Source organism: Mercurialis annua, linkage group LG2, assembly GCF_937616625.2.
Source record: "Mercurialis annua linkage group LG2, ddMerAnnu1.2, whole genome shotgun sequence".
NCBI lineage: Eukaryota > Viridiplantae > Streptophyta > Magnoliopsida > Malpighiales > Euphorbiaceae > Mercurialis > Mercurialis annua.
This window is the reverse complement of record NC_065571.1, coordinates 2,420,654-2,433,526: the sequence shown is the minus strand read 5'-3', so window position 1 is coordinate 2,433,526 and position 12,873 is coordinate 2,420,654. Positions and strand designations below refer to the sequence as shown.

The 12,873-nt window shown below is 29.7% G+C and overlaps 1 protein-coding gene across 1 annotated transcript; it reads right to left on the bottom strand.

Moving 5' to 3' along the window:
- Positions 1–794: 794 nt before the first annotated feature.
- On the bottom strand, positions 795–2,936 carry LOC126669522 (60S ribosomal protein L13a-4). Its single transcript, XM_050363011.2, has 4 exons — positions 2,593–2,936; positions 1,788–1,904; positions 1,602–1,689; positions 795–1,066 (listed from the first exon to the last, which is right to left on the bottom strand). Exons 1-4 carry the CDS (start codon positions 2,862–2,864, stop codon positions 923–925), a joined length of 621 nt encoding a protein of 206 aa, XP_050218968.1. The 5' UTR covers positions 2,865–2,936; the 3' UTR covers positions 795–922.
- Between the last annotated feature and the right edge of the window lie 9,937 nt (positions 2,937–12,873).

The window sequence follows — 12,873 nt, the reverse complement described above, 5'->3', positions numbered from 1 at the left end:
TACCTTTCAATTTTATCCAATTTGTCCTGAAACGTATGATTTCATTTCAATTTTATCCAATTATATAATTTTGCTCATGTGGTGCCTACGTGGTGCTGATGTGACATGCCACATATCACACCACATAAGTAAAATTGTATAGTTGGAAAAAATTCAAACGAAATCATACGTTTCAAGATAAATTGGATAAAAGTGAAAGATTTGGACTTTTATAAAACTTTCATGGAACGTTTTAACCTTTTTTTGATCATTTGGCATAAAAAAATGTCAAAATTGCTAATAAGAGCTAAGGATGTAACCGAGCCAAGCCAAATTCGAGTATATTATACAAGCTTGAGCTTAAGAAGAAGAGCTAAATAAAAATAAAAACGATTATTAGAAAATAAGCACATTTGCTGTATTTTAGCAAAATTAGCTATAAAAGCTTGTTTAGGCTAGAGAACACACTAGCCTCAATAATTAATATTCAAGCACAATTTGAATAGCTCAAGCTCAAGCTCAAGGTCTACTCAAATTGTTGAACTAATCTCACAAATAGACCAACTAGTTTATAAAACTACAAAAAACCGTAAGACATTTTATAAGGGTGATTTAGATTTCTTTCGTCAATTATGATTACGGAATGATATTATCCCTCTACGATTATGGAGCGTACTCCATCTTCCAAGACTATTTACCCTTCGGACTTGCTACATAACTACAGAATTGTTAATTTTAAGATATTTAAAAAAGAAATTACGCAGGAGAAATAGGTAGACTCGCCCGAACGAAAAATGATATATAATAGAGTGATATATGGAATGACAATAATTAATGTAAAAACTACCACAAAATTAATCCAACTCAAAAACAGAATGATTCTTAATAAAGAAACAGAATTTAGCTGCAAACAACACTTGAAAAAAGAAACCTTCTTTTAAAATCAATATTTGATAGGTGCAATAACGTCTAGCTGAGCACCAAGCTTCTCCTCTGCACTCTTCTCGGCTTTAATCCTTAGCTTTGTCAATTGCTTCTTCCTCTCATAGGCCACTTGAGACCTCTCTTTTCTCTTTGCCTCAAGTTCCTACACAAAATCACAACAGTTAAATATTTTGTATGAACATTTACGATTTGATCGTTTTCCTACTCATATGCCAAGTGAGAATGAAGAAACTCATTCAGCGTGGAGCAGCCGTGCAGAAATGAATATCCAAAAGGGAAATAATTATACTATTACAGCGTGGACATGCACAGACATCATAGCTGCTACAAAATGAAACTATAACAAGATAGACGCAGACACACAAGGAAAGCTAAATAAACATATACATAGTATTATTGACAAGAGCTCAGAACTCATGAAAACTAGCACATTATAAATGGTCCCATGCAATTTTGTCTTCGGAAAAATAAAATAAAGAACTTATCAAATTTAATCACCAAAATGTGCTCTATAAGAGATACCAGAATTCACACAAGCGATTAAATTCAGACGTGAATTATATAATATATCATGTTATAAAAAACACACAAAATACAAGATTGTTAGAATATTTGTATGTATAATTGGTGAATAATGTGGAAGGTTAAAGAAAGCCAAAAAAAGTTAAGCCCCATACCTTGATGGTCTCATAATGGTTCCATCCGACCTCAGAAGATAGTCTGCCCAACAAACAGTATTTGTGTCCCGCTTGAAGCCTCAATACCCTAAGTTTAACAAAATCCAGCAATAACAAACATCAATAACTATCAACAGAAAACCAAAGATTGAATTTCATGGAAGTACTCAAAAGTAATACACTCACTTGAGAGCATCAGGGATAACCATTCTCTTGATTTTATCATATGGAGGTGGAACACCCTCATACACCTTCAATCGAGCAAGAGCAGCCTCTCCCCGCTTGGTCTTGTGGGGAATCATCCTTCAAAACAAAACCGAAATCATAACAAATTCAGGATACTGAAAAAGGACAACAAATGAAAAGAAGAACAAAAATTTTACATTTTAGAAATACACATCTCTCTTGCTCAAACATATAGCAACATAACATTCAAATTTACAAAAATATAGCCTATCGTGTACTTAGTCCAATAAGCAACATGGAAAATAGCAAGAAACTAAGCATCTTCCACTGACTATACAGGTCTAAAAATTGTCACTGAAGTATCTTATCGATAATAAGTATTACATTTTTATGTAAATAAAGCAAAACTCATTCATGAATTACCTAATCTTCGCCATTACAAAAAAATCCACCATCTTAACTATACTACTAAATCACTTCTAGAGTTCATTCATTCTATCCAAACTTCAAAATCGTCAGAACTCAAATTACATTCGGATATTTCAGTTGTTTCTCCACAAACCAACACCAGCGAATATAACTCGATCCACGGATAAAACAAGACATTATGCACATCTTTTAAACACATACTGATTCACCACAGAACATTCAACACCTATCTATTACTACTAACCCTAATCAAATCTTAACCAACAACAACAAAACAAAACAAAACTCATCTTAACCTAAACAAAATCAACTCACCAACCACACTAGCATATGTAAAATACTTTAATCTGAGAAAAAGAAAAATCTAAAATCATACCCACGGATAGTGCGCCACAAGATCTTAGCAGGAGCACGGAAATGAATAGGGCCATGAGAAGGCTTAGTATTCATACGCTTCCGCAAGAATCTCAAGTACTTCATCTTCTGCCTAACCAAACCACCGGAGAGGCAAATCTCCTCGCACCGGACCACCACAACCTTCTGGCCATTCAAAAGCTCCTTAGCTATGATCGACGATAGCCGACCGAGCATGTGGTGCCTTGCGTCCACGACTATTCGCTTAGCGCAAATTCCTGAGCCTGACACCATTGTTGGTTCTTAGTCTTGTTCTGCTAGCGGCTGGCTGATGATATAGAGAAATGGGAGAGATTAGGGTTTTGGTGAGGTCGGTTTGTGAGGGTTTATATGGGTTATTGGTTAGGGTTTTGGGCTTTATGTTTTATGGTTTTTGTTGGTTTGGACTTCAATCTCTTCTTTAGTTGGATGGGCCTTCGAGAAAGTAATTCTCTACTTTTATTAGTAGGGTTTATTTTTCTAATTTTTTACTCCGTAATTAAAATTGAAGAAATTACACCTTATACCATAAAACTACAAAATAATTACATATGTACAATACTTAATTTGTATTTAATTTTTAACTTTTCAATATTACAATTATACAATTTTTTCTTTTTTATTTACACAAACATGGTATGAAATAAGTAACTATTTTCATCGTGCTTTAAGGTGTGAAGCCTAGGGATGAGCAACGGTCGGTTCGGTCATCGAACCGCCCAAAAATTAAAAACCGTTCGGTTTTTTAAAATTTCGGTCACCGAACCGTATTAACCAAATTATATTAAAACCGTATTAACCAAGCCGAAATATTACGGTTCGGTTCGGTTCGGTCGAAAACCGTAATATTTTTTGTATGGTTTTTAGAAAGAAAAAAAAACAGTTTTTTAAAAAATAAATAAAAAAATGGAAAAATTTAACCTAGAGAATACATGTGCTTTAAATTAAATCTATATTTATCGTTTTTTATTATAAAATTATAAAATTAAACAAATTTAATATATAAATGTGTGTATATGAAAGTTTAAAACAACGTAATTTTCAAATACGGTCGGTTCGGTTATTACGGTTATTTTTTTGTAAAAACCGTAAACCGAACCGAATAGTCAAAATTTTAAAAATACGGACCGTAATCGAACCATATTTTCAAATTATATTTCGGTTTGATTAATTCGGTTCGGTTCGGTTCGATTATTCGGTTTTGACCGTTTAATGTTCACCCCTAGTGAAGCCCAGAAACTTTTCTCACAAAAATTGGAATAGTAATTTCTATTGGATTGTTAACAGCCGCCACCCGTTAACTTCGTATGCTCTCCTTCTTTCCTGTCGCATTTCTCATTCCACCACCGTTACTATGCTATTTTACCGTTTTTGCCGGTTTATCTTCTTTTCGTCACCGTTGAAGCTTCCATTTTTCGAGATAAAAAAATCTGGGTTTTGGTTTAGAGGGATGATGAAGAAGAGGATTGGTGAGAGATTTGTGAAAGATTATATTTTTATTTAAGCAGGATTGATAAATTGGGTTTAGATGGTGAAAGAGTAATAATAAGCAAAAGATTATGCAGAAGAAGAATTGCTTCATCAATCTCGTTGGATGAAACACAGCTCTATCATTGCCAGAAGAAAAAACAAAGATTTAGCACAAAAGGAATTGTGATCATCATTAAGAATTTGGGTTTTTGCAATCAACCCATATTTATTAGAAAGCAATAAAAGATTAGTTTAATTCACAATTATAATATCCAATTGTCTAAATATTTACAGAATTAAGTATTTAAAACATAGGAGATTAATAATATTATTTTTTGCAATTTGATAAATAAGATGAGAATTTGGTTGCGTAATCTGAAATTTGGGATTTAGGAGATAAACAGTTTTATTTTCTTTTATTTCTAAAATAAACATCTATACATTTGTAAATATTGTTTACAAATATTATAATTTTGTAATTAAGTTTAGAAGGATAGTATTTGTTGTAAAGTGAAACTTCTGGTTGTATATTTGGAAATATTTTAAATATTTTCTCTATTCGTGTAAAAAACTAACATCTTTTGATGGAAAATTGCTTGGTGTTTTTTATTGTAAAAAATATAATAGTTCTTATATTAAAATGATATCATTAAAAATTTGTATTCAAATTGTAATATATATTAAAGTTCGTGATTTTTAGAGCAATTAGGTTTAAGGTAACATATCTGATGAATTTATAAATAAATTAGGCTTAAAAGCTCTTTGACATTAGGTTAAATTTCTTTGACTTTTAAAAGTCAATTATTTCTCACTATGACTTCTTTGATCAATTAATTGTGTCGTCTCTTTTTGGATCGGATCCATTTTTAGAAAGTCTCCGGAAACACCTGCTTATCCCGATAGTTCATAATATTATGATTCCTATTTCATATCGTATATAGTTTAAGTATGATTTTTTGTTCATCTTCTAAACGGTTTAGAAGTCTTCAAGATAATTCAAGAACTCTTTAAATTCATGAGTTGTCATATAAGGTGTGTCCCTAGTTAGATAAGACATGCATCCGAATTATATTGGTTATTCAGAGTGATACTCTTTCGAACCATATAAGACTCGATTTTAATAGACGAATCTTAAGGGGTTTGCCTTCGGTAGGCAAATCCTTAGGAAATTGGTTGTTCATTTGATCATTAAATTAATCTACTACACTAGATAGGATTCAAATGCATAGGCCTAGTATTGCATCGATAAGTTAGATTTTCATCAATAATTAATAAAAATAAGATACAAATAGTATTTTATATTAGTTTTTACGAGATATTATATCAGATTTGAAGTAATTTTTCATAAAATTTTAACCTATTCGGCTGTACCAAATATTAGGCTCTCGACCAATATCTCAAGAGACAATAGTGAATTTTTAAACTTGTTACATGCAAAAAATTACCAACGGAGAGGCCCTTTTACTATAGAAAACCCAGATGGAAAAGATGCATGGAATGGAAGCAAACTTGTTATCTTTTTCTCACACTAATATGAAATAGTGTTGTCTCCTATACATTTTTAAGCATAACAAGTATAATTAGGTTTATTTATAAACAAATACTAAAATAAAATTGTGATTTTTTTTTAATCAGACAAAATCATCATAAATTAATTAGCTTACAATATGCATTTTCTAGTTTACATAACAATTGGGAGCAAGGATGATCATCTCTAATAACCAAAAAATGCTTCCATTCTCATAATTAATGCCCCTACCTCTTCATAATTACAAAATAATATTACAGTAGATGTCCACAAGAATCACAATGTTGTGAACTTTATTTTAAAGAAACTCTATCATTTTCAGATCTTATAATTTAGCCATCCCCCATTTATAGATTTTGTAAGTATGTGCAACCCATTATGCTCCACACCCTTTATTGCAAATGCAAAGTCTCGAGTCTCGTTGACCCCTTAGAGAGACCAAAGTCTAAGCATATAATAGACGAATGATTATTATAACCTCATCAGTTTATGTTCAAATTATTGTAGTTATTTTTAGTTTTAAAAAATATTTATTTTTTATTGGATGTTATATTATACATTTAAAATCCCTTTTAAAGGTGGTTTCAATAAAAAAAATATTAGCAAAAAATGATAATTTATCAAAATCTTTTTGAAAAACAATAATTCATACGATAAATACATGAAGTAATACAGTTAACCATATAATATAGACTTAATGGCAAAAAAAAACCAAACCTTTACGAGTTGTTGCAATTATATCCAAACCTTTTAATTTTTGCAATAATATCCAAATTGTACTTTTTATGTGAATTTTTTTTGAGTTTTTTGCCATTTTTTGAGACGTTTACTATATTATCATACATCAAAACATAATAATAGCCTAATATCTTAATTGAAAACAACAAGTTTATCCATCAATTTGACTATTATTGCTACAAAAAATGCAATTTGGATATTATTGCAATAAAAAAAATGCAATTTGGATATTATTGCAAAAATTAAAAGGTTTGGATATAATTGCAACAAATCGTAAAGGTTTGGGTTTTTTTTACCATTAGGCCTATAATATATGACAAGAATATAAACAATTACAAATAAAATTACAATACCAACGGGGTTGGTTCAAGTGCTAAGCGGTTTTATACCACTTAAGCAAGATTTTGGGTTCGAATCTTGTGAATGCAGAAAATCACGGATGGCAGACTCACCTATCATTCCAGATGCGCGACGCTGGTCGGATTCAGATTAGTTAGGGCGAAGTCCTGGATAACGGATGGGTAACCAATAAAAAAATTAGAGAAAAACACTTCATTTTTTTTGAATAATAGTAATTTTTTATTCTAACATGTATATGTCTCTTTTTTTATCAGATTTCTCTCTTTCCTCCCTCCCTGCCTCCCTCCCTCCTTCTCCCTCCCTCCCTCCTTCTTCATCTTCATTTTCTTCTTCCTCTTCATTTATTATTCTTCTTCTTTATCACTCTGTCACCGTTCCTTTAACGATTTGCCATCTCTCCCGCCTCGTCTTCACTCCACTGTCGATTTGCCGTTCTTCCATATTTAATTTTAGCAATTTTTTCTTAACTCATGGTGATTATTACGATTTATTTTAACTATCAAATCTAAAAAAATTGTTCTTGAATTTTTCAGTTTAAGATCTAAAAATCTGCATAACAAAACGATTTTCTGCACAAAACAGCACCCGATTATCATATCGGTATCATTATGACATTATTATATCAGTATCATAACACTGTAGAGAAAAACAATTTTCTGTCAAGAAAAGTGCTTAATTATAATTTTGGTATCATTAATGTTTGTAGGTCTGTATGATAATAATTATATCAATATCATAACATTATACTATTATGATAATAGTGTGATACACTTGTGATAATAGTGTGATACAGTTATTATAACAGATAAGCAACACTATGATAATAGTATATGATATATTTTATGGTAATAATATGATACCGTTTGATAATAATATGATAAGGTTATTATGATAAAATGTTATGATATAGCTATGATAAAGTACGTTATGATAATATACTGTTATAATAAAATACGTCATGATAATGTTATGATAATATTTTATGATACTATTTATATAATGATAATGTTGTGATAATGTTTATAACAACATGTTATGATAATAATATGATAATGTTAAAGATAATAGTATGATAAAGTACAAAAAATAATTTTTGCTGAAAAATTATGATACTAAGACGATAACGTCACTGACAGTTATATTATAATAGAGTAAAATCATTATTATTTTAATATTCAGAGTAAAAACATAAATCTGGAAAAAATATGAAATATTTTTTTTGTAACTTTTCTTTAAAAAGTGTAATTATTTTTATTTTTTAGGTAAATATATAAATCTCCCAAAAAATACATTAAAAGGCGTGAGGTGATTCCGGGACTGATCAAATTTTGCAAAGAGATTGGTTATCGTCGGAAAATAATATTTGTCCGTCTTTCTATCAATTCAATTAAAAAACATTAAAATTGCAATATACACTTTCTATTAATTTTTAAAAGTTAATAAAAAATATCAAAACTAGATTTGATAATTTTTTATAAATGATTGTCAATTTAATCTTAATTATAGCATACATATCACGATACAATAGAAAGGTAAATTTATGCAATTTTACAACTAAGATATGGAAATTTTCTTTGATCTGTAAAAACTTTTATGTAATTTATGCATCACAATGCATAATTAAAGTAACTTGATAAAGAAATGGTATGGTCAAATCTTATGAACTAATCCAATACTTAAAAAGATAAATAGAAAAAGAAGGTGAATGAACCATTTGAGGAATCGAAAATGAGTCAAGGGCGGACCTACAAGCATATGGCAACAATGGCTGGGTGCAGCCTAATACAACCAAATCTTGAGTCCTGACATGTCAACTTTAGCCCAACAAGGTACGGGACTCGTTGACTTTGCACTACATCATCATTATTATTTCAATCATATATATTTCAATTCAAATCATTGTATTTCAATCAAAAAATATAAACATGCACGTCTACTTGTGTAAATATTATAATTCAATTTCAAAATTTCAAGTTCAATTTCTCTAATTGTTAGAAGGATTAATCCGACTTTTAAACTTGTGTTTCAGAGTTAAATAGACTTGTTTTAATTTTTTTAATCAACTAGATCTCAAGTTTGTGTTTCTAAATCAAATAAGTTTTTTTTAACTTTTTCATCAATTAGATCTCTATATTATTAATGTCTCTGGATCAAATAAGCCATGTGTTTTTATTCCGAAAGACAAGTTTTGAGATCTAATTTTAAAAATCACTCAATTAACCTCGAGAGCCGAATTGACCCATTGCTCATAGATAAATATTAGGTTAAATTGAATTAATCTATCTATTTTAGTTATAAATTTGGTTAAAATTAGTTTTCGCTAGTTTAATTAGTTTTGTCGGTTCTTTTAAAATTTCTTTCATTTATGTTAATAAATTTAAAATTTAATTAATTAATTCTTTTTAATGGTTTTCAACCAATTTAACAGAATTAACTAATTAATTTGATCGATTCAATAATTTAGTCGATTTGATTAGAGAAATAAAATATTTTAATAATTTTTTTTTGGTGATGAGGGAACCCCTGGCGGAGTCCGACCACCCTTTAAGGCGGAGCCCGACCACCTGGATAAACCCTTGGGGAGGCTAGTTTCGACATCCCACTGCCCGAACCCCCCACTTAATATAGGCTTTTAACAACTCATCCACAAATGCTTCTAATAAGTCCCATTTGTGGGATATGGAATTTGAACTTTGATTCTTTTAAGGGCTTTTTACCCAATATATTGAAAATTGGCCCAAGTTTACTTTTATACAGTCCAAAGTCAAAGTTTACATTTCATACCATCCAAAATTAAAATTGTAACCTAATTTTTTTAAATTCTTACTTTTCTACTGTTTCTTCTTTTTCTCTTGAATTTTGGCGGCTCCTTCTTCTTCTCTATGAGTCCAGCAGAGTTTCTCTACGTTCTTATTCCTTCGCTTCCGCCGTTCCGCTTCCGCCATTCCGCCTCCGCCGTTCCGTTTTTGCTGTTCCATCTCCGTCGTTTCGCCTCCGTCGTTCCACCTTTGTCGCCGCGCCATCTTTCTTTTCTCTTTTTGATTTTAGATCTGAAATTTTTTGTTCTTTATGTTTTCATTTTCAGATCTGTAATTTGTTTATCTTTTACTGTTTATTCACCATTAAACATGTATAAAGAGTATTTTTAAAGAATTTCATACTTATTTCATGATATGTAGAATAATTTTGTGATTTTATGTAGTAAAATTCTGTTAACTCTGCATTTTTTTGTATTTTGTTGTATTTCTGCGTTTTTTTATTCTGCAGAACGATTTGTAGATGATGATTGATTGCTGAATTACTGTAATGTTACAGTGTTGTTGATTTTATGTTGATATTATGTCGATATCAACTAATTTTTTTTATTTTAACATTAACAAACAAGATAATATTGTCTATGAAATAAATGCCTTCTGTAAGTTTGCGGAATAGATGTTTATTTGAAAAGCAGCAGGATGGAATGTGGAGTGCACATATTTGTTTGAATGATTGATCTCTTTGTGTTTTTTTCTCGATAAACGTTCTGAAATTCCCTACATAAACATATGTTATTGGTATTCAGCCATTTTTATATAACTTTCATTTTCTAGAGTGTTATTTTATTAGAATATACTAAATTCATTTCGGCATTTTTGAAATTTGGTTGATTTTTTTTCTCCTTATATTATGTTCTACGTACAAACTTTATTATAAAATCAATGTTAAATTTTATTGATGTACAATTATTTAAGCTATATTAACAACGCAAAATCGACTCGATGTCAACCTAAAATCAACCTAAAATTAACATGCACATATCCTTAAAATTAATTGAAGATCATCACAAAATCAACATAAAATCAACATGTGTATACTATTTGTCATTAAAATTAATCAAATATCAACTCAAAATCAACACAAAATCAATATAAAATCAACATGTGTACATTATTTATTGTTGACATTTTTGTCAGTTTTAATATCAACACAATATCAACATAATATCAACAACATTTAATAAACTGGATAGTATTAATTTTGTAAATCTTTTTTAACACTAATTTTTATTTTAATATTTATTTACCTTTATTTTTGCTAATAATTAATCAAAATTTATTATTTATCATATATTTTATTTTTTATATATATCAATATAAAATCAACATTAAATTAATCAAAGATTAATAAATTATTTTTTCAATCTAAAATACCAACACAAAATCAACAAAATATCAACATAAATTAAAATTTGTAATATTATAATAATTCAGAATCATTATTTATATTTTTTACCTATACCAAAATCAACAGCATGTCAACAATATATCAACATACGATCAACATTGTAACATTACAATAATTTAATATCATTATTGTCTTCTTCACCGATGCTAAAATCAACAAAATATCAACCGAAAATCAACACCATATCAACATTGTAACATTACAATAATGCAACATCATCATATGTCTTCTTCCCCGATGCTACCATATCATTATCTAGTCTCAATTTAATTTAATTTAATTTTTTTAGTTTATTTTACAGACAATGTTATCTTAGTTGTCAATGTAAAAATAAAAAAAAATCAGTTGATATCAACATAAAGTCAACAAAACTGTAATATTACAATAATTCAGCAATCAATAATCATCAATAAATCGTTCTGCAGAATAAAAAAAACGCAGAAACACAAGAAAAATGCAGAAATAACAGAATTTTATTCCATAAAATCACAAAATTATTCTACATTACATGAAATGAGTATTAGATTCTTTAAAGATAATCTTTATACATGTTTGATGGTGAAAACAACAGTAAAAATAAGCAAATTATAGATCTGAAAATGAAAAAAAAAGAATTAAAAACTTCAGATCTGAAATCAAAATGATAAAAGAAAGATGGTGGAACGGCGGAGGCAAAACGACGGAGGAAAAACGGCAAAAATGAAACGGCGGAGGCGGATTGGTGCGAAGAACAAATCTGAAATTTGTGTGAAAGATGAATTGAAAGAGAAAGAAGAGAGAAATTTGAGGAGAGAGAAAATAATTGTAATTATGAAGATTTGTGTTATTAGGGTTCTATTTATATGGATGGTATAAAAGTAATAATTTCTCCCTTGCATGGTAGTTTTGAAACGTCAAATATGTGTTGGTATAAAAGTAAATCAAATATGAATGTTGGTTATTTGAGTAAGAAGCCCTTCTTTTAAGTTCTATGTTTATTGTCCACATTTGTGACCAATTGAGCCAATCCATGGTGGGGTTTAATAAATTTAATTTTGATTGAAATTGACAATTTGCTCAATATAGTCCATAAAGCATCTTTGATCTTCATCTTCCCCACATGCATATAGAGATTGGACGTGGCTTCATAAAAGTCAATTTGCTGTACTATTTTGTTGCTATGGTATCCTTCATTAATTCTTGAAAGGGAAATAGTCAACCCTAAAACTAACAAACAATCTTCAAGAGACCCAAAATTTAATTTGGATATTTTCAATTAATTTTCCTCAGACATTTTCGAAAAGGATAAAGCTGTGTAAATGTAAGGTACCTCAAGGCATGCACTAAGCAAATGGGGATAAAATCATTTAATTAATTATTTGTTTCTAAAAATAACTGCACCAACAGTATCAAAATACTTCCTAATTCCAATCATGGTTATAGATCGAATCTGAAATAATCCGCGGCTTTAATAGGATGATCGATTGTTAACCAAAAATTATTGCTTCGATTCGGGGTGTGTATTGATTGGTACGGCTTGATTTGAAATCAGATAACATCGGCCAAAACCGAGCAAATTAAAATTTGTTAAATGTTCAAATCGAACTAAACCGCAATACAAGTACATAATGATACTGAAATGAAACTATTTGATAGGCTCGGTCTTTTTAACTGCAATGTAAGGTGCAGACCAGAGCGATGAAGAATTGAAGTCTCAAAATACTTAGTACCTCAATTTTTCTTGGTTCCTCAATAGGGGCGTGAGATGCATATATTTAGGGTGCATTTTTTTGAGTTATTTGCTTGTTAACAGGATTTTCAGACTATTTACTCATGCAAAATTAGAATACAACACACACCAGCTAACAACAACAAAATTATTAGCATTTTAAATTATCATGATTTCGGGTTCGAGTCTTCACATCGCCACATTATCTGGTTAGATAGAGAGTTTATCATCACTAT

What these genes read in the sequence shown, in the direction of transcription:
- LOC126669522 (XM_050363011.2), bottom strand. Translation starts at nt 2,864, where the DNA reads ATGGTGTCAGGCTCAGGAATTTGCGCTAAGCGAATAGTCGTGGACGCA. An exon ending in TTGTGGCGCACTATCCGTGG is followed by an intron (nt 1,905 to 2,592) that starts GTATGATTTTAG and finishes TTTGTTTTGAAG; the next exon opens with GATGATTCCCCACAAGACCA. An exon ending in GTTATCCCTGATGCTCTCAA is followed by an intron (nt 1,690 to 1,787) that starts GTGAGTGTATTA and finishes TGTTAAACTTAG; the next exon opens with GGTATTGAGGCTTCAAGCGG.